This window comes from Trachypithecus francoisi, unplaced genomic scaffold (assembly GCF_009764315.1).
Source record: "Trachypithecus francoisi isolate TF-2019V2 unplaced genomic scaffold, Tfra_2.0 Lachesis_group8, whole genome shotgun sequence".
Classification (NCBI taxonomy): Eukaryota; Metazoa; Chordata; class Mammalia; order Primates; family Cercopithecidae; genus Trachypithecus; species Trachypithecus francoisi.
In genome coordinates, this window is record NW_022681473.1 from 100,843,931 (window position 1) to 100,867,607 (window position 23,677).

At 37.0% G+C, this 23,677-nt stretch overlaps 1 protein-coding gene across 2 annotated transcripts in view; it reads right to left on the reverse strand.

Annotated features, from left to right (window-relative positions):
- The window catches only part of ARHGAP20 (Rho GTPase activating protein 20), a 135,826-nt gene that overhangs the window by 94,581 nt on the left and 17,568 nt on the right, over positions 1-23,677 (reverse strand). For both annotated transcript variants that reach the window (XM_033205822.1, XM_033205823.1), the window contains exon 2: positions 21,876-21,958. In XM_033205822.1, the coding sequence (XP_033061713.1) occupies positions 21,876-21,958 (83 nt within the window). The remainder of the gene's footprint in view (positions 1-21,875; positions 21,959-23,677) is intronic.

The following is a 23,677-nucleotide window of genomic DNA, read 5'->3' on the forward strand; positions in this document are numbered from 1 at the left end:
GACCTTGTGATCCACCCACCTCGGCCTCCCAAAGTGCTGGGATTACAGGCATGAGCCACCACACTCAGCCAGCTATTTTAAATCTCTAAGATTAAATATCTTTATTTGTAAAATGAAAAAGCCATTCAACAATGTATATACAATATACTTAGAACCTGGCAACTAGTAAGCACTCAGTTTAAATTAAAGCAATTATTAGTACGGGTTGAGCATCCCTGATCTGAAAATCCACAATCTGAAATGCTCCAAAATTGGAAACAATCTGAGCGCCTACATGATGGCATAAGTGGAAAATCCCATACTTGATCTCATGTGACAGGTCACAGTCAAAATGCAGTCAAAATTTTTCTTTATGTGCAAAATTATTTAAAATATTATATAAAATTACCCTCGGGCTATATATATAAAGCATATATAAAACATAAATGAATTTTGTGCTTAGAAATCCCCAAGATTTCTCATTATATATATGCAAATATTCCAAAATCCAAAAAAAATCTGACATCCGAAACACTTCTGGTCCCAAGCATTTTGGACAAGGGATTCTCAACCCTTATTACCAGTACTAATATGTTGTCCTACACCTCAAAACTCACCATGTTCAAAACTTGTTCATGTTCTTGATTAGCCAGTTAATGATTGATGTCATCACCATCTACCCAGTCTTCAAAAACTAGAAACTTCATTCTTAGCTCCTCTCACTTCCTTTTTTTTTAAACTGTGATTATGAATTATATATATAATTTCATCTTTATTCTTTATTATACTTTAAGTTCTGGGGTACATGTACAGAACATGCAGTTTTGTTACATAGGTATACATGTGCTATGGTGGTTTGCTGCAACCACCAACCCATCACCTTTACATCTAAATCTTACTCTCATTTCTAAATATCTCTATTTTTCCTCTTCACTGCTTCAGTTCAGATTTTTATCATTTGCTTCAATGATGTTCAACTGTCTTCTAAATGGTCTACCTGCCTTGTCTGTCTTCCAATCAGCTATTTGATAGAGACAGTTTTCAAAACCACAAATCATATCACTAACTTTGATTTTCTCAGAACATTTTCCTACTATATAGAAATTTAAGGCCCTCAGACTGACAGAGACCACTTCTGATCTGGTCCTTATTTACTTTATTGGCCTCATCTCCTTTCTCAAAGTTTGTCATGCCTTTCTACACACTTTGAGCTCTAACTTAAAATCTCATTGCTAGAACATTGTATCACCTGTTGTCTCTGCTACAGCAGAGGTTCCCAACCTTTTTGGCACCAGGGACCAGTTTTGTGGGAGACAATTTTTCCATGGATGGTGGGGAGTTGTGGAGGAGGAGGAAGGATGGTTTCCGGATGAAACTGTTCTACCTCAGATTATCAGGCACAGGGACTAGATTCTCATAAGGTGCACACAACTTAGCTCCTTCACATGCACAGTTCACAGTAGGGATTGTGCTCCTAGGAGAATCTAATGCCAGTAATCTGACAGATGGAGGAGCTCAGGTGGTAGGTAATACCTGCTTGCCTGCCACTCACCTCCTGCGGTGCTGCCAGATTCCTAACAGGCCACGGACCAATACTGGTCTGTGGCACAGGGATTGGGGATCCCTGTGCTAGAGGACTCCTACTCATCCCTCAAAACCCAGCATAGATCGCAGTACCTCTATGAAGCTTTCCCTCATGCCCTAATGCAGCTGCTTTGTTCTCTTGTTTCTACCTTAATTATAACACTTATAGTCTATTCAAGTAATTTACTTCTGACAAATGTTTTTCCTCCACCAGGCTATGAGCTCCTTGAAGGCAAGCACAGAAAAGCAGATCTAATTTGATAGAGTGCCTGCCTCATGGGGAGCAGTCTTTGAATGAATCACAACATTTTTGTAAGGAAAAGCTGAGATGTTGAAAATAAAAATATATGGTATTACAACTCTTGCACATTTATTCCACAACTCTCTACTTCATGTTAGAAGTTTAAACAAATCCATATAACTGTATTTACTTTCAGCATGTTTCCATATGAGAAACACATAAATACAGTAAGCAGAGAATATTTCAACCATATATAGCATCACATTGATCATGTTTGTGACCAGTTTCAGAATACATAAACTTTGAAGCTGAATGACAGAAAAAGGTATTGTTTTAGTCTGTTCTCATGCTGCTAATAAAGACATACCTGAGACTGGGTAATTTATAAATCAAAGAGGTTTAATTGCCTCACAGTTCCTCAGGGTTAGGGAAGCCTCAGGAAAACTTACAAGTATCGCAGAAGAGGAAGCAAACATGTCCTTCTTTACATGGCAGCAGCAAGGAGAAGAGCCGAGCAAAAAAGGGAAAAGTCCCTTATGAAACCATCAGATCTCATGAGAACTCATTCACTATCATGATGGTAACGGCCCCCATGATTAAATCACCTCTCGCCAGTTCCCTCCCATGACATATGGGGATTATGGGAACTACAATTCAAGATGAGACATGGGTGGGGAAACAGCCAAACCACATCAGGTATAAAGGTTGATATCTCTGAATATAAATCAAAAATATTTTTGTACCTCCCTGCATTTTCCAAATTTTCCAAAATGTACATATTAATTTTATGATAAAACGTATTCAAAAGTGAAAAGTAGGTATTCTATACAATGAAAATTATAAAAAAGACCTATATCCTAAAATACATTTTTTAAAAATTGACAAAACATATAGATTTATGGTGTACAACATGATATTTTGATATATGCATACAATGTGGAATGGCTAAATCAAGCTAATTAACATTATTTTATAGACTCTACATCATGGAAACCTGACAAAGGATCACAGTTGGATTCAATGTATAGAAATTATTCTTTTCCAAAAACAAAGTTAGACTTGATGAAAAAACATACCAACCAAAGGCATTTAAATACAAAATACAGAATGAACTGGACAATTCAAGTTTAGCTGATCTTCATTATCATGATGTTTCAGGTTCAAGTGCTTTGGGGGCTTACAAACTTCAAATGAAATGCTTTAATCCTATACTTTGCTTTGCATATACACATATAATATTAAGAACAGAATTTGACAATAAAGAACTCCTAAAACTCATTAATAAACACTCAAATAACCCAATTAAAAATGCCTTAAGTTTTAAATAGAAATTCCTCCCCAAAGACATACAAATGACAAATAAATACATGAAAGAATGCACAACATCAGTAGAGAAACACAAATCAAAACCACGATAAGGCCACAGATGTTGTGGCCCATGCCTGTAATCCCACCACTGTGAGGCCAAGGTGGGCAAATGGCTTGAGCCCAGGAGTTTGAGACCAGCCTTGGCAAGATAGAGAAACCCAGTTTCTGCAAAAATTAGCCAGGTGTGGTGGTGTGCACCTGTGATCCTAGCTACTCAGGAGGGTGAAGTGGGAGGATCGCTTGAGCCTAAGATTTTGAGGCTGAACTAAGCCATGATCATACTTCTGCACTCCAGCCTGAGTGACAGAGCGATACCCTGTCTCAGGACAAACAAACAAACCCCACAATAAGCTATCTCTTCATACCCACTAAGATGGCTATAATAAAAAAGAAAATAACAACCACTGGTAAGGATGTGGAGAAACTGGAATGCTCATATATTGCTGGTGGGAATGGAGAATGGTGCCACTGCCTTAGAGAATAGTTTGATGGTTCCTCAAAAGATTAGAGTTACCATAAGACCCAACAATTCCACTCCAAGTATATACCCAAGAGGAATGAAACATATGTGCAAACAAAAACTTATACATGAATGTTCACAGCATTATTCATAAATAGCCAAAATGTGGAAACAACCTAAATAAATGTCCATGAATTAATGAATGAATAACAAAATGTGGTATGCCTATCTACACAATAGGAAGTAATGAAGTACTGATACATGCTACAACATGGATGAACCTTGAAAACATCACACTAACTGAAAGAAGTTAGCCACCAAGACCACACAGCACACAATTTCAGTTATTTGAAATATCCAGAAGAGTCAAAGTTATAAACATAGAAAACAATTGAGTGGCTGCTTAGAGCTGGGGATGTGGAGGTGCAGCAGGAGAGAATCAGGAATGACAATTAATAGCTATGCATTTCTTTTTTGGGGATGAAAATGAAGATTTTTGTGATGGCTTAACATCCCTGTGGATATAGTAAAAACCACTGAAGTATACACTTTTAACTGGTGAATTATACTATATGAACTGTATTTCCATAAAGATGTTGTTCTGTTTTGTTTTAAAAAAGATGTCTGGCCCCTTTTCCAACAAATTACATGATCTGGGGAATTGGCCTTTTCATTTATAAATGGGAATAGTATCTGTTTCCATCTTTCCACCTCTAGCTGTAAGAATACATAAAACATATTAATACATGAGAGAAACATTCTAGAAAGCTAGTTTCATAACTTGAAGATGACTATATTGATCTATTGCTGCGATAACAAATTACCCCCAAACATAACATCTTAAAACAACAAACATTTATTTATTTATTCATTTATTTATTTTTTCTGAGACAGGGTCTCATTCTGTTGCCCAGGCTAGAGTGCAGTGGCACAATCATGGCTCACTGCAGCCTCAACCTCCTGGGCTCAAGCAGTCCTCCCACCTCGGCCTCCCAAGTAGGTGGGACCACAGGTGCACACCACCATGCCCAGCTAATTTTCACATTTTTCTTTTGTAGAAACAGCGTTTTACCACATTGCCCAAGCTGGTCTTGAATTCCTACCTCATGCAGTTCCACCCGCCTTGGCCTCCCAAAGTGGTGAGATTACAGCCATGAGCCACTGCACTCAGCCAAACAAGTATTTATTACCCTACACAATGTATAAGGATCAGAAACCTGGAAGTGTCTGAGTTGGGTGGGTCTTAGGTCTCTCATGAGGTTGCAGTAAGGTTTTAGCCAGGGCTGGCTGCAATCTCTGAAGTCTTGACTAGAGTGGGAGGGTCTGCTTCCAAGAGCCTTCATGAGGCTATTACAGCCTTCGGTTTCTCACCTGTGGGTTTCTCCACAGGGCTGCTTATGACATGGCTTCCTCCAGATCAAGTGGTCACAGAAAGAAAGTATGAGAGCAATCAAGAAGGAAACTCTGCCTTTTGTAACCTAATCTCAGAAGTGGGACATCATTACTTTTACCAAATCCTATTGGTTACACAGAGCAACTCTGATACAGTACAGCAGGGATTAGACAAGGGTATGAATACGAGGAGGTGGGAATCACACTGGAGGCCATTGTGGAGGCTAGTTACCAAAACGACATGAAAACGAGTAGACCAAAGATTCTACATAGGCAAATGTTTGACCTTTGCACTGAAAGAGGATACTACTTACTCCTCAACAGTGTGACAGACACACTCAGAGATGTTTTATGAGTTGCAATGAAAGGGTGTACAAGAACATTTATACTGATTTTCATTCTTCTTGTAACTGAGGTATGGTTAGAATAATGAAACACAAAACTACAGAGCTGGGGTGAAAGAAGTACGAAAAGAATTTCGTCAACTGTACTCTCCCCTCCCCTAGCACCAACAGATGAGGGGAAAAAGTCCCAGTCATGGAAAGAATGGGTGACTCCATCAGGGTCACACAGTGCTAGAGCAGGAGACTAGAATCCATTCTCTGTGTGTTCTCATCATACTCAGAACTATGTGTCAGAAAACCAAAGGCAGTGACTCATAATCCAGATGACATGGTGAACACGTAAGCATTAATTCAACATACATTAAACAGCTGGTCACTCCAGAACGGACATTTCTTTCTGTGGCTTTTCATCACTTTGAGAAAGTGAACACTTTCTCAGGCAGCAGTAGACTCTTAGCCTCTTTCCATCCAACTAAGAGTTGACCTATAGTCAAGTTGAGGCAAGACCTAAAACTGGAACACTCGGCAAATTAGACATGTGACAGGAGACCCTGAAGATTTATATATTTTTAATAATTTTATTTAATGAAAAATTATATAACAGCTACAATATGCCAAACACATTATAATATTAACTCATTTAATCCCCTATGAAGTCTTCCCCATTTTACAGATGAATAAAGTGAGGCCTAAAGAAGTTAAGTAACTTGCCAAAGTTCTCACAGCTGGTAAGAAGAAGGGCCAGGGTTCAAACCCAAAAACAATGGCTATAGAGTTCACACTTTCTTAACCACAATAATATGAAGCTTCTCAATAATAGTAACAATTGCTCTTCTGCTTCCCTAATATGTCTTTTTTTACAAGGTTCTGAAGGAAGGTCAATCATGTAATGCCAAAACTCTGAGAAATCCTAGCTTTCAAGTTGTACAGGGGAAGGGAGTATCTAGTCCAATACAGCAAGGATGTCATAGGACAGACTGCTATCCCTATGAACAGGGGTGAGGAAGGGCAAATAAACATGCACTAATGAGGTAGTGCTTTCCTGGTACCAAAATGAAAGACATAATTGAATCATAACTGCAATTAGCAAATTAAGCTAAAGTTGGAATTAAGAAATTAAATGGATGTGCTGTTCTGTAGCTACAAAAATAAATTAATTTGACCCCATCAAAGCCCAGTAGAATGTGGAGGACTAAATTTAATCTCTTAAAGATTTCCTACCAGAATCATACCACAAGAAAATTAGTACACTGCACCACAAACAGATGTATTTGATCATTTTTTAAAGAGTATGAAAAGTAGTTTGAAAAGAACAAAGCAATATATGGGCCTGGAAACCTTTTGTCTAACAAAGTAATGAGTTCCATTTTGGTAAAAAATTTGCCAACTTTGCCACCTTATAAAGCAATTGCTGTCTCTTTCCTTTATATCTGAAGTTTACAACTTCGAAAAATGTTCATTGCAAGGAAAAACGATGGGATTTTGCAGGCTACTGGCAATCTTCACGTATTAAATTTCTACTTTGGTGTTCTCATCACATACCTTGGATCATTCACGGAACTCTCAATTAAAAACCTCACAACATATTGTCCAAAACTGTAGGAATGGATCTGATGTAGAGCCAGCTGGCATGTAATGAAAGACAGCACATGGAAAAGTGTTTGGCATAGAACTCTTCTAAAATAACATGTCAGTATAGTTTATGGTAATTTTGAAAAGGTCTTAAAGATTTTTAAAATTTCCTCTAAAGTTCAAAATTTTATTTAAGTCTTAAACTAAGAAACCATATCTAGGTATAGAAAGTTTATAAAATTCCAAAAAGTCTAGTAAGTTCTCTTTTAAATTAATTTTTCCTTTAAGTGATGTCAATCATTATTACAACTACCTTAGAGTCTCAGCATGAGCGTGGCCTTTATGAGGTCGTTGAGTTCATTCCCATTAGTATATCTGGAAGGTCCACACTAAACTATCATAGGTAAAAGCAGTTTTTCATTCTGTTATAAAAGTAGATTTTACTACAAACCTCAGTAAACCACTGTAGAGTATAAATGTATTTCCTTCATTCGAAAGTATGATAAGCTATTATCCACTTTAGGCTAATATTGAAGTTATGATGCTAATATGACAGAGGAAAAAGGAAGTGGAATAATGAGGAATTTGTAGAACACAATGGGGGATAGTCAGAGAAGGACAATGTGAGCATGGTGGTGTGTGGTCATGCACAATAGGAGTGAATGGACCCAAAGGAAGTGGAAGCCAGTTAGCAAATGGCTGCTTTCCTAGTTACAAGTGCCTTCTGATTGGGCTCTCTCACTCTATTATCTGTACCCTAAACCAGCCAATTCTATACGTACCTAATCTTAACTCACAGCTTTGGCACATATAAACTTCCTAGAGCCTCTTCCTCTTAAGTGACTGAGCAAAGCAGGTCAATCTTCCACGGCTCAAGCCCTCATTTCCCAGAGTCATTCTAGGCATACTGAGAACCTCTACACAGGGAGAACTCAAGAGTTGTCAGGGTCTACCAAAAATAAATCCAAAATATCCTGAGTTAATCCTGCTTTAGGCCAGACCTAGAAATATAATTTTCTTGCTAAAATGAATTTAATATTAGACTCTAGCAGGCTTCCAGATTCTCCATCTTTCATCTTGTTAATTTCCCATCTGCTATGGTCTTCAAAGAGTCTCTCTATGAGAATGTGTACTTCCTTCTGCTGCTACTACTGCTACTACTACTAACAATAATAAATAGCTTACATACATATGTAGCACTGATTATGTACGAGAGACTACTTTAAGAACTTTACATATATAAGACTCATTTAGTTCTCCTTAAAATCCTATGAGGTAAGTATTATTATCATCTCTGGTTGAAAAACTTACCCAAGATCACACATACCTAGGAAGGGGAAGTACCAGGATTCAGACCTGGCAATTTGGTTTCGGAATCTATGCACTTATGTACTATATCATATTCCTTTAAGACCAGACACCTGGGTTCTGGTCCTGTCTCTGACATTAATCAACTATGTGACCTAGAGGAAGTTTTTGACTCAATTTCTGCTACTTAATGAGCCAGGATCAATGATCCACTTCTAGTTATACAATGTTGTGATGATAAAGTAGGTGCTTTTTATTAACAAGCTTGACATTAATAGATGAGCCAGAAGGCTTGAGTCTTAAAAATTATATATATATATATATATATTATATCATGGAAGTGAAGAAGGGAAGTAATAATAACTAAGGTAATATTCTAAACATTTTTACTTATTTCCTCATTTTATGTTCTATGATGTAAGCATTATGATCCATATTTTACAGAGGAAAACATTGAGACTCAGAGATTAAGTAATTTATCCAAGGTCACACAGATTATTAGGATAGAGTGCCAGCATTTAAATGCAAACAAAGACCAAGCACTTTCTCCTATACCACAATTCTTCCCTGGTGTTGTCTTTCCCTACTCTCAGCAAGATTTAAAAAGTAAGTCTTGCTAACAGCCCAAAAACAATAAATTAACTTGGAGGTGGAGATGGAGATAGACAAGCGAATATCAACTTGAAAGTGGTAACAGGTTGTTACCCAAAACAAAAGTGGATACATTTTTGTGCAATTTCTACAAGGTGGGCTGTTCACCATATCAAAATAATATATTTTTGAAGGGAAAGTTTGTATGACTTGAATTCATTCCTAAATAAACAATGAAGAAATACCATAAGAATGTCAATATATATGAGATTTCTAAACCATATACATGAGCTCTTGTGGTATTTTGCTGCATGAAATTACTTCCTAACAATAATAAAGAAACATTTTGTTTAAAAAAATCTCCATTTTCCCTATCAAGACTTTCACAAATACCAATGAAAAAGTAAAGTCTTATACATTAAAGGAAGTCAGGAAAGTCAGAAACTACTGTGCTAACCTATTAAATTCCTCTTTTGGTTTGCAAATGGAGACATTAATTTACTCACTAATTCATCCAACAAATAATAACTGAACAGCAAGTATGTACAAGGTATTATTTTATTAATAAATGTGTGCTAGGAAACTACAGGAAACATGCATATAAGGAGATTCCAACAAAGTGTGATTGAGTGCTATGATTAAAAGATATATAGGGTGGTTTTCACACTGTGCCCAATAAATATGTACAATTATTATGTGCCAATTTTTTAAAAAGGTACTGTTATGACTCTTATTTCACAGATGAGGAAACTGAGGCTTGGAGTAACCAGTTGTTATGGTCTGAATGAGAGTGATCATCTTTATAGATTTTTAACGATACAATTCTCACCCAAGTTCAAGTGTTGCAACTTAATTACCAATGTGATAATATTAAGAGGTGAGGCCTTTTGGAGGTGATTAAGTCATGAGGGCAGAGCCCTTATGAAGAGAATTAGCTCCCTTATAAAAGAAGTACAAGGGAGCTGTTTGCCCCTTCCATCATGTGAGGACATAGTAAGAGATGCCATCTTAGAAGCGAGACTCCATCTCAAAAAATAAAAAAAAACTATATGGAAGTATGAAGTTTTTCAGTATTAAAAATAAGCTACATATCCAAATCCCAACAAGTGAAATGTACCAAAATATTCAACGTCACTTTCTTCCGAGCACTTAGAAAGTTCTCAGACTCAGTAGTTTTTCTCACCTACCCCCAGAAGACATACACTGTAGTCACTGGGTTGATCAAGAAATGTAAACTCCTTTTAAGAGATGCCTAATCAAAATTTAATTAGGAAGTCATTCTGCCAAATAAAAATACAGTGATATATTTCAGTGTCATATATAAATGACATCTGCATTGTTTGCATCAGTGTATCCTGGCTTTAGTGTGGATAAAAGAGAAAGGTTGTATCTTCATAGTTTAACACTGATTATCTAGAAACCTCAAGAGACAGTGTTTTTTTAGGGGAGGTGGATAGAGGAAACAGAATTAATCAGCATAGCTGTCTTTAATTCTCTACTATAGATGTAAAAATTATTGTTTATTTTTTAACAAATTTTTTAAACAAATACACAGTTTTGGGTAAAGTTTTTTATTGGAAGCTTGTGAGTATGAAGTGTGCTAAGGTTTTTCAGTTAAAAGTAGTCCTTATGTCATAGAAGCTTTAGCCTGAGATCAGGAACCAGTAATCATCTTTCCCCATTGTACCCCAGGGTAGGAATCTACGATAACTATACATGCAGGTACTGAAAGTTCATGCAGACTAGTGGTTCATAGGGGAGTGGGGGTGGTACTAAGCTCTAGGGAACACTTTGGAATTTTGTGGAACATTTATGCTTGGTCAGTGATTTAGTGACAGCAGCCAGGGATGCTAGGCATCCCATGGAAAGCACAGAACATCCTGTGTAGAGAATTGTGGGTTCCTGCATAGCTTTTGAAAGTCCTCTGTGTAGCATATGCATGAAGAGGGGAAAAAATCTTTATATCATTATCTATGCCTGTAACCTATTTTATATATAAGCACAAAGTATTTTTATACATTTCAATAAACACTAAATTTTTCAGAAATGTAGCTACCTTGTACATCAATAGATAATTGTACTTTGTATTGTTTGGAACCATTTCTAAAAATCACTGGGCTTCATTTTTCTGTGCTTGTTACATGACATTTCTTATCTGACTTCTCTTAAATCTGAATATAGTAATTGTAACTAGTTGTAAGCATCTTGACTACTTAGTTGTCTTTAGCGTAATCATATCTGAGCATGTACTTACTGAAATACATACTTATTAAGAACTACTTTCATCTTTTTCTGTATGTTACTGTTAGAGTGTTTTATTATTTTTGACTTTTTAAAAATATCTGTGAATTTCATTTCAGGATATAAAAAGAGGAATTTAAACATATATATAATATAGACTTTTGTATAACAAAGGGTCATTGGGTTTAACAGAATCAAGAACTACTGATACAGGTGAAGTGCCACGCTAGGGAAAACGCTAACACTTATCTGACTCACTGAAAAATGCCACTTCTTATTGTTTTAAGTTGAGAACCAATATAATAATATACAACAATGCCCTTCCCCACACTGCCTCCCTATCACTTCTTTAAGAACTGGTGTTTACATTAGAGCCAGTTCTCCCAGATTCTTAGCTTAGCAGTAGCAAATTATGATGAGTTTTGTGTCAAAATAACTATAAGAAAAAAAGTTTGTTTGGCTGGACATGGTGGCACACCTCTGTAATCCAAACCCTTTGGTATGCCAAGGTGGGAGGATCACTTGAGCCTGGGCAACATAGCAAGACCCTGTCTCTATTAAAAAAAAATCGGCCAGGCATGGTGACGTGTGTCCCAACTACTTGGAAGGCTGAGGTGGGAGGATCACTGAAGCCCAGGAGTTGGAAGCTGCAGTGAACTATGACTGTGCCACTGCACTCAGACCCTGTCTTTATATATATATAATATTAATAATAATATACATAATATATAAAATAATATAACATATATATATATAAAGACAGGGTCTGAGTGCAGTGGCACAATCATAGCTTACTGCAACTTCTAACATATATATGTATGTTTTAATCTTCGGTTAATTTCCTGGAAGTTTCTCTAGATCAGCAATTAGGGTGCACAATGCTAAGGAATGGGACGTTCACCTCTCTCATAATCTTATAAAAGATGAGATTATGTTTTTATTTTGTGCAGCTCTTGGTGCTTGTACTCTGAAGGTATGCAAAATATTTGTAAGCAATACAATTTCAGGATTGGAAAGAACCTGAAAGGGTCCTCTAGTTTAGTGATTTCTAAGTCTTTCTAATTCAGTATTCTACAGTGGGATACAGACATAGGCATATTTTTCAAATCCATAGTTAATTCTGTGCACTCTTTTTAAAAATCGTAGTAGGGATTAGGGGAAAGAGCGGGGGCGGTGCAGACGCGAACGACTCTGTCTGACAGCTTTGGGGAGAGCCGTGGATCTCCTAACGCGGAGGTTGAGATCCGAGAACGGACAGACTGCCTGCTCAGGTGGGTCCCTGACCCCTGAGTAGCCTAGCTGGGAGACATCCCCCACTAGGGGCAGTCTGACACCCCACACCTCACAGGGTGGCGTCACCCCTGAGAGGAAACTTCCAAAGAAAGAATCAGACAGGTACACTCGCTGTTCAGCAATATTCTATCTTCGGCAACCTCTGCTGCTGATACCCAGGCAAACAGGGTCTGGAGTGGACCTCAAGCAATCTCCAACAGACCAACAGACAGTCCTTCTGACTGTCAGACGGAAAACTATCAAACAGGAAGGACACCTATATCAAAACCCCATCCGTACGTCACCATCATCAAAGTCCAGAGACAGATAAAACCACAAAGATGGGGAAGAAGCAGGGCAGAAAAGCTGGAAATTCAAAAAATAAGAGCGCATCTCCCCCTGCAAAGGAGCACAGCCCATCGCCAGCAACGGATCAAAGCTGGTCAGAGAATGACTTTGACGAGATGAGAGAAGAAGGCTTCACTCCATCAAACCTCTCAGAGCTAAAGGAGGAATTACGTACCCAGCGCAAAGAAACTAAAAATCTTGAAAAAAAAGTGGAAGAATTGACAGCTAGATTAATTAATGCAGAGAAGATCATAAACGAAATGACAGAGATGAAAACCATGACACGAGAAATACGTGACAAATGCACAAGCTTCAGTAACCGACTCGATCAACTGGAAGAAAGAGTATCAGCGATTGAGGATCAAATGAATGAAATGAAGCGAGAAGAGAAACCAAAAGAAAAAAGAAGAAAAAGAAATGAACAAAGCCTGCAAGAAGTATGGGATTATGTAAAAAGACCAATCTACGTCTGATTGGGGTGCCTGAAAGTGAGGGGGAAAATGGAACCAACTTGGAAAACACTCTTCAGGATATCATCCAGGAGAACTTCCCCAACCTAGTAGGGCAGGCCAACATTCAAATTCAGGAAATACAGAGAACGCCACAAAGATACTCCTCCAGAAGAGCAACTCCAAGACACATAATTGCCAGATTCACCAAAGTTGAAATGAAGGAAAAAATCTTAAGGGCAGCCAGAGAGAAAAATCGGGTTACCCACAAAGGGAAGCCCATCAGAATAACAGCAGACCTCTCGGCAGAAACTCTACAAGCCAGAAGAGAGTGGGGGCCAATATTCAACGTTCTTAAAGAAAAGAATTTTAACCCAGAATTTCATATCCAGCCAAACTAAGCTTCATCAGTGAAGGAGAAATAAAATCCTTTACAGATAAGCAAATGCTTAGAGATTTTGTCACCACCAGGCCTGCCTTACAAGAGACCCTGAAGGAAGCCCTAAACATGGAAAGGAACAAGCGGTACCAGCCATTGCAAAAACATGCCAAAATGTAAAGACCATTGAGGCTAGGAAGAAACTGCATCAACTAACGAGCAAAATAACCAGTTAATATCATAATGACAGGATCAAGTTCACACATAACAATATTAACCTTAAATGTCAATGGACTAAATGCTCCAATTAAAAGACACAGACTGGCAAACTGGATCAAGAGTCAAGACCCATCAGTCTGCTGTATTCAGGAGACCCATCTCACATGCAGAGACATACATAGGCTCAAAATAAAGGGATGGAGGAAGATCTACCAAGCAAATGGAGAACAAAAAAAAGCAGGGGTTGCAATCCTAGTCTCTGATAAAACAGACTTTAAACCATCAAAGATCAAAAGAGACAAAGAAGGCCATTACATCATGGTAAAGGGATCAATTCAACAGGAAGAGCTAACTCTCCTAAATATATATGCACCCAATACAGGAGCACCCAGATTCATAAAGCAAGTCCTTAGAGACCTACAAAGAGACTTAGACTCCCATACAATAATAATGGGAGACTTCAACACTCCACTGTCAACATTAGACAGATCAACGAGACAGAAAGTTAACAAGGATATCCAGGAATTGAACTCATCTCTGCACCAAGCGGACCTAATAGACATCTATAGAACTCTCCACCCCAATCAACAGAATATACATTCTTCTCAGCACCACATCGCACTTATTCCAAAATTGACCACATAATTGGAAGTAAAGCACTCCTCAGCAAATGTACAAGAACAGAAATTATAACAAACTGTCTCTCAGACCACAGTGCAATCAAACTAGAACTCAGGACTAAGAAACTCAATCCAAACCGCTCAACTACATGGAAACTGAACAACCTGCTCCTGAATGACTACTGGGTACATAACGAAATGAAAGCAGAAATAAAGATGTTCTTTGAAACCAATGAGAACAAAGATACAACATACCAGAATCTCTGGGACACATTTAAAGCAGTGTGTAGAGGGAAATTTATAGCACTAAATGCCCACAAGAGAAAGCAGGAGAGATCTAAAATGGACACTCTAACATCACAATTAAAAGAACTAGAGAGGCAAGAGCAAACACATTCAAAAGCTACCAGAAGGCAAGAAATAACTAAGATCAGAGCAGAACTGAAGGAGATAGAAACACAAAAAACCCTCCAAAAAATCAATGAATCCAGGAGTTGGTTTTTTGAAAAGATCAACAAAATTGACAGACCGCTAGCTAGACTAATAAAGAAGAAAAGAGAGAGGAATCAAATAGACGCAATAAAAAATGATAAAGGGGATATCACCACCGACCCCACAGAAATACAAACTACCATCAGAGAATACTATAAACACCTCTACGCAAATCAACTAGAAAATCTAGAAGAAATGGATAATTTCCTGGACACTTACACTCTCCCAAGACTAAACCAGGAAGAAGTTGAATCCCTGAATAGACCAATAGCAGGCTCTGAAATTGAGGCAACAATTAATAGCCTACCCACCAAAAAAAGTCCAGGACCAGATGGATTCACAGCTGAATTCTACCAGAGGTACAAGGTGGAGCTGGTACCATTCCTTCTGAAACTATTTCAATCAATAGAAAAAGAGGGAATCCTCCCTAACTCTTTTTATGAGGCCAACATCATCCTGATACCAAAGCCTGGCAGAGACACAACAAAAAGAGAGAATTTTAGACCAATATCCCTGATGAACATCGATGCAAAAATCCTCAATAAAATACTGGCAAACCGGATTCAGCAGCACATCAAAAAGCTTATCCACCATGATCAAGTGGGCTTCATCCTGGGATGCAAGGCTGGTTCAACATTCGCAAATCAATAAACGTAATCCAGCATATAAACAGAACCAAAGACAAGAACCACATGATTATCTCAATAGATGCAGAAAAGGCTTTTGACAAAATTCAACAGCCCTTTATGCTAAAAACGCTCAATAAATCTGGTATTGATGGAACGTACCTCAAAATAATAAGAGCTATTTATGACAAACCCACAGCTAATATCATACTGAATGGGCAAAAACTGGAAAAATTCCCTTTGAAAACTGGCACAAGACAGGGATGCCCTCTCTCACCACTCCTATTCAACATAGTGTTGGAAGTTCTGGCTAGGGCAATCAGGCAAGAGAAAGAAATCAAGGGTATCCAGTTAGGAAAAGAAGAAGTCAAATTGTCCCTGTTTGCAGATGACATGATTGTATATTTAGAAAACCCCATTGTCTCAGCCCAAAATCTGCTTAAGCTGATAAGCAACTTCAGCAAAGTCTCAGGATACAAAATTAATGTGCAAAAATCACAAGCATTCTTATACACCAGTAACAGACAAGCAGAGAGCCAAATCAGGAATCAACTTCCATTCACAATTGCTTCAAAGAGAATAAAATACCTAGGAATCCAGCTTACAAGGGATGTCAAGGACCTCTTCAAGGAGAACTACAAACCACTGCTCAGTGAAATCAAAGAGGACACAAACAAATGGAAGAACATACCATGCTCATGGATAGGAAGAATCAATATCGTGAAAATGGCCATACTGCCCAAGGTGATTTATAGATTCAATGCCATCCCCATCAAGCTACCAATGACTGTCTTCACAGAATTGGAAAAAACTGCTTTAAAGTCCATATGGAACCAAAAAAGAGCCCGCATTGCCAAGACAATCCTAAGTCAAAAGGACAAAGCTGGAGGCGTCACGCTACCTGACTTCAAACTATACTACAAGGCTACAGTAACCAAAACAGCATGGTACTGGTACCACAACAGAGATATAGACCAATGGAACAGAACAGAGTCCTCAGAAATAATACCACACATCTACAGCCATCTGATCTTTGACAAACCTGAGAGAAACAAGAAATGGGGAAAGGATCCCTATTTAATAAATGGTGCTGGGAAAATTGGCTAGCCATAAGTAGAAAGCTGAAACTGGATCCTTTCCTTACCCCTTATACGAAAATTAATTCAAGATGGATTAGAGACTTAAATGTTAGACCTAATACCATAAAAACCCTAGAAGAAAATCTAGGTAGTACCATTCAGGACATAGGCATGGGCAAGGACTTCATGTCTAAAACACCAAAAGCAACGGCAGCAAAAGCAAAAATTGACACATGGGATCTAATTAAATTAAAGAGCTTTTGCACAGCCAAAGAAACTACCATCAGAGTGAACAGGCAACCTACAGAATGGGAAAAAATTTTTGCAACCTACTCATCTGACAAAGGGCTAATATCCAGAATCTACAAGAACTCAAACAAATATACAAGAAAAAAGCAAACAACCCCATCAAAAAGTGGGGAAAGGATATGAACAGACATTTCTCAAAAGAAGACATCCATACAGCCAACAGACACATGAAAAAATGCTCATCATCACTGGCCATCAGAGAAATGCAAATCAAAACCACAATGAGATACCATCTCACACCAGTTAGAATGGCAATCATTAAGAAGTCAGGAAACAACAGGTGTTGGAGAGGATGTGGAGAAATAGGAACACTTTTACACTGTTGGTGGGATTGTAAACTAGTTCAACCATTATGGAAAACAGTATGGCGATTCCTCAAGGATCTAGAACTAGATGTACCATATGACCCAGCCATCCCACTACTGGGTATATACCCAAAGGATTATAAATTACTCTACTACAAAGACACATGCACACGTTTGTTTATTGCGGCACTATTCACAATAGCAAAGACTTGGAATCAACCCAAATGTCCATCTGTGACAGACTGGATTAAGAAAATGTGGCACATATACACCATGGAATACTATGCAGCCATCAAAAAGGATGAGTTTGCGTCCTTTGTAGGGACATGGATGCAGCTGGAAACCATCATTCTTAGCAAACTATCACAAGAAGAGAAACCAAACACCGCATGTTCTCACTCATAGGTGGGAACTGAACAATGAGATCACTTGGACTCGGGAAGGGGAACATCACACACTGGGGCCTATCATGGGGAGGGGGGAGGAGGGAGGGATTGCATTGGGGAGTTATACATGATATAAACGTCATGCACATGTACCCTAGAACTTAAAGTATAAAAAAAAAAAAAAAAAAATCGTAGTAGGAACACAACATGAGAGCTATCATCTTTATAGATTTTTAAGTATATAATATAATACTGTTATCTATAGGATTCTAATGAATGCTTGGTGGAGGACCACTGTTGCATGATATAAAAGAATGCTTTTATGTTTATTTGCTTATAAAAAAGGAATATGAGATAGAATTTTAAGGAAGTATTTACAATTGACAGAAGTAATACATATTTCTTATAAAAGAAAACAATATGGACATGTATAAAACAAAAAGTAAAGTCCCTGCTCCATCCCCAGGGGTAACTACTATTAATCATTTGTATATCCTTTTAAATTCTTGCCCATTCAGAAGTGATTCAGATTTTTGTTGTCCCTCATGTTTAAATCTCACTTAAACATAGATGTAATAGTTCTTTTCAAGTCTCTTGCAGTTTTTTTAAAAAATTGGAGATCAAATCCTATTATAATAAACATTCAAGAAAGTCTTTTGAATTTTGTCCACTTTTTTATAATGTATGTTCCTGAAGTTACATAATCAGATTTTATGAATTATTAATGAACTTGCTATTTTAAATAAATCCTACAGTTAAAACTTAAATTTTATAGTAAAAAACTAAATAGTAGTATTCAGTGATATACTTCTTTTTCCAAAGTTGTTACAAATAATGCAAATTTTTGCAAATAGAATTTTGCTTTTCTATCCATTATACTCCAGAAATATGAGAAATGTCTAAAGTCCAAGATGATAACACATCTATTTCAAGTAGTACCTTATACAGCAAAATTCTCATATCCTTCCCCCTTAATCATTTCTGTCTCTTGCAATGTAACATGAGAACTAGACTGCAAAAGATTTGTGGGCAGTGTTTCGGCAGACAGTAAAGAAATAGTGTTTTACTTATTGACATTTTATAGTTTTTGAATTACGTCCATATTTGATTTTGGCATTGCTGTAGAACCTTACTATTTTTACTATTGTCCCATAGTTGTTACTTAGTAATTAATGACTTGTAGATAATAAAGCTTGTATGTAAATCCGCAGGAGACATCAAAGAATCCTTTTTAAAAATAATTTAATGAACAAGAGCTGGATTTGGATTTAAAGAGGAAGAAAGATTTAAATTAACTGATGAGTTAACTGTATTTATGTGTTAAACGTAGTTTTGTCTCCAGTGTTCTTTGGTGAATGCATAGAGTACATAAGGAGAGGCAGTTCACAGATTTTAACATTTTTTAAAATGTGACACCATTCAGAGCTGCTGGAGGTGGTTTCTCTAAGTAATTATTATATTAGGAAATGTGACAAGACATCTTTCACACTAAGAAGGTTAGAGGTTTTCTAAGGTGAGTGGTTACATGGCTACAGTCAACTACTTTTACTCTTTGACACAGTAGTGTTCAGTTCTGTGTTTAAAGATGATCTAACGTGTCATAATCATCCTTGTGTTAAGATTCTGAGTGCATATGTTAAAGGGTTTAGTTTTCTTAAAAATAAAATGAAAATGTTGAAACATATTATTTGTTAAACTTCTTCTAATTCTATGATCATATAATTATTTGTTGAATACAAATCAAAAGATTTCCCAGAAGACTGTGTATTTTCCAATATGATCTTAATTTTATTGTTTCATATAATTTTTCAGTGATAAAAGCCTCAACCTTGTTTTTTAAATTTTACATTCAGGGGTACATGTGCATGTTTGTTACATGGGTATATTGCATGATGCTAGGGTTTGAGCTTCTACTGAATCCATCACACAAACAGTGAATGTAGTACCCAGTAGTAGTTTTTCAACCTTGCCCCCTACTTGCCTCTCTTCTTTTGGAGTCCCTAGTGTCTTTTGTTTTCATGTTTCTGTCCATGTGTTCCCATTGTTTCCTCCCACTTACATGTGAGAACACATAGTATTGGGTTTTCTATTTCTGTGTTAATTTACTTAGAATAATGGCCTCCAGCTGCATACCTGTTGCTGCAAAGGACATGATTTCATCCTTCGTCCTTTCTCATGTCTGCGTAGTATTCCATGGTATATCTGTAGAAAATTTTCTTTAATCCACTGTTGATAGATACTTAGTTTGATTCCATGATTTTGCTATTGTAAATAGTGCTTCAATAAACATGAGTGCAGATGTCTTTTTGATAAAACTGTTTTTTTTCTTTGTTTAGATATCCAGTAATGGGATTGCTGGTTTGAACTGTATTTCTATTTTTAGTTCTTTGAAAATGTGCCATACTATTTTTCATAGGGGTTGAATTTACATTTTTCATAAAAATACGACTCAGATGCTAAGAAATTAAAGTATGGTAATATATACCGAGAATATAATGTCTACACAATCAATATAAACATTGTTTTAATATACCCAGCTGTTATTTTCCCTTTTTTGAGAAAGAATTTTGAATAGTTTCTGAATACTGTTACTTTAAAGGTTCACTAATATAATAAAATCAACCTGTTAGCAAAAACAAAAGACTTTTGTATATGTACTGTGAATTCTAATGCTCGCAGTTTCCTAAACACATCATACTCTCTAGCCTTCTCTCAAATGTCACTTCCTTCAAAAACTCCTCTAACTCTTCATAAATAACATCCATGCTCCTATAACACACTGTATATCTTTTTATATATAAATATTAGACATTTATTGTTCATAGTTCTGAAGGTTGGCAAGTCCAAGATTAAGGCACTGATGCCCAGGCTGGAGTGCAGTGGCGCGATCTCAGCTCACTGCAGCTCCACCTCCCGGATTCACACCATTCTCCTGCCTCAGCCTCCCAAGTAGCTGGGACTACAGGCACCCGCCACAACGCCCAGCTAATTTTTTTGTATTTTTTTAGTAGAAACAGGGTTTCACTGTGTTAGCCAGCATGGTCTCGATCTCCTAACCTCGTGATCTGCCTGCCTTGGCCTCCCAATCATATAGATTTTATATTAAATTAGCACAATTTGAAGAAATGTCATAGTAATAGATATAGCTTCACTTTAAAGTTGGTGAAGCCTTCACTTTACCTAAAAGGATTCACAGCTTAGAGAAAAATCATTGCAACATTCCCTGAACATAAAAACTCTTATGAGTTAAAATGCCGTTTAAAAATTAATGAATTAATGAATATTTGAATTTGAAACAATGAATAAATTAATGAATAAAATAATAATGACTATTCAGTTTCAACACATTATGAAAGACTCTTAAAATGTCTATTGAAATGTTACAGTATGTAACTAGTCAGGTGTGAGCAAGGCAGGAGAGGACTCCCCGCAACACACACCAGGAGTATTGCGTGACCATCAGTTGATGGTTAGGTGGTTGTTAACCATTTCTCTAAAGTAATAATTGGTCACAGCTGGCACTAGGGAAAGGCAGTCGTGTAATAGACAGAAAACACCTGAAACTGATCAGCAGCTCCCCAATGAGATTCCAGAATTATGCCAACATACAAAATCCCCAAGTCAAGAGGTCAAGCTGCGTACTTGTTTTCTCAAGTCGCCTGCTTGGCCCTCTTTCAAGTTGTACTTTCCTTCCTGTTCTAAATCTTTTTAATAAACTTTTGCTCCTGCTCTGGAAAAAAATGTCTATTTCAATGTCCACTGAAATAGTAATTAGCCTCCATTGGTGAAATGACTCTGTTCACAGATATTTAGCTTATTTTTCCACTTTGAATTTCACTAATTTAACCAATGCCTAAAATAAATCAATATTCCATTTAAAAAAATAATCTTAATATGGTTGTCTTCCTTCATATCTAAAGTTGGTAAGAAAAACTGCCTATCCATGCACAGCCATCACTTTATGTTGATTTAAAAACATGTAGTTTTGTGTGAAACAAAATATTGAATTTTCAGTATTTTGATTTCTATTTTACAAGTAAATTTGTTAAAATGTGGAACTTTCAAGTTTATATATGTTTTGGGGTGAAATTCACTTTTGAATCAGTTTTAAAGCAACTGAGCATATATACCAGCTGGGCCCTATTAAATAACCTCAGAACAAAAGTTGTATTTTCTACTCTTAAACAGAGAATTCTGGTGATGATAACAAACAACCTCTATACATTAAAGAATATGTGATATGAAAAACACTTCATCTAATTTGAAGTTCCAAGCACGTACTAAATGTGTAATACAAAGCTTTGCACTTACCTGGTAGTAGGCCGTTTTTGTAGGGCTTTATCCAGGATAAGAGATGGAGCGCTCCTCCTCCTTTCTGCTAGTGTTTTCATTTTCTGTTGATGAAACAAACCAAAATGAAGACCACGTGGCTTGTAAGGCAAGACAATGTTGATTTTTTTTCAATCCAATTTAACAAGTTTTGCTTTGCCTATCTTTGCCTATCAAGGAGCCTACAGTTTCATTATGGAGATAAAACTGTAACATCTAAAATAGAATAGTTTAAAAACAAAACAGGACAATAAGTGTCAAAAAGTGGTAAAGGCAATAAGTATTTTTTGTGGTCAGAGAATAAAGAGGTTAAATGTTTACCAGAATATTTGGGAGAAACACCATCATAACCATTATTACTGGTTATTATGTGTCCAGCTCTACGCTAAAGGCTAGACATGGATTATCTTATTTATAATCCAAAATGTCATCCGGGTAGATACTACTATCTTTATTTCACAGGCAAATTTGGCTTCAAGGAAAGACAAGTAAAGGAGAGGCAAAAACAGTTAAAGCAAAAGCCCAGAGACTAGATTTTTTGCAAAAATATTAACACACTTGGGAATCCCTTCTTCCAAAGAGACTTTTTTAAAAACTGTAACTTCAAACAATAAAAAATCTTTTTTTCTAGGTCGTATATAAATATAAGCAACTGGATAATTCAGGTACTCTGTTCCAACGACCTAAAATTGCAGTAAATGAAGTTTATTCAACTTGAATTATTCAGATAATTACTCTCTAAACTTAGTCTTATATATTTAACACATCTAGATACAGCCACTAGAGGCAGATGAGTAAAATTAACCATACAGTCACAAACAGCCATAAGCGAAGTTCAGGCTGTATTATCAAAACCATTCTTCTCACCCTGTATCTTTACGCCCTTTCATCCCTCCCAACCCTGTATCCTCGCCAAAGGTCTTATCCACTACCTCTAGGTCAGTCATGCTTGGGAACTGGATGTTGCTCCAATGGGAACCATATAAAACTAGCCAGCTCAGTGTCGGTATCCTATTATGTGATTCATAAAGGAATTGCTTGTAGTTTCAAAAGTAAAACAATGATTCTAGCATAGGAATAAAGAATCATCCAGTGGGAAGAGGATGCTAGACTTCTTTGGCACAATTCTTATCCCACAAATTCTGCATGCTCCTAGGGATCTCTCCCAAATTATTGTCACCACTGCTCTGGTCTCAGTGTTGCTATTCCACTCCTTAATCTTTTGGCTCACATGTGGAAGCTATAGGCCCAAATCTCCTTAAGCACAGCTGAGACAACAGCTGAAATAATTATGTAAAACATCAATAAATGACAGGAAACACATGGGTTAAAAACAGACACTATCAAACATCTCAATTGGGAGTTATTAACCACAAATCAATTTCAGGCCAGGTTACTTATATAAAAATTTTTTGCATGATTTATATTTGATGTCTTCCTTCTAGAGAAACAGCCTGGAGTTATCATCAGATTCTTAGAAAAGTCCAATCCTTTCCAACACTGGTGATTTCAATAACCTAGTTTATATATTATAGCGTGCAAGCCCCATCTCACTATTTCCATTACTCACACCTCTTAGGAACATAATCTTCAGGAATCTAAGATCCTTAGGCTAGTGTGACTGCAGAGGTTACAAGCAGAAAGGAAAACTGGGAGATAAGTATTTGTATTGCAAGGTACAGCAGCACTTCCTCATGTGAGGAGTCTCAATACTGAAAGACTGGATTGATTTTACTAAGAAAAGTGGCAGTTTGTTCATACCCATCAAGCTATGTTCCCGATTT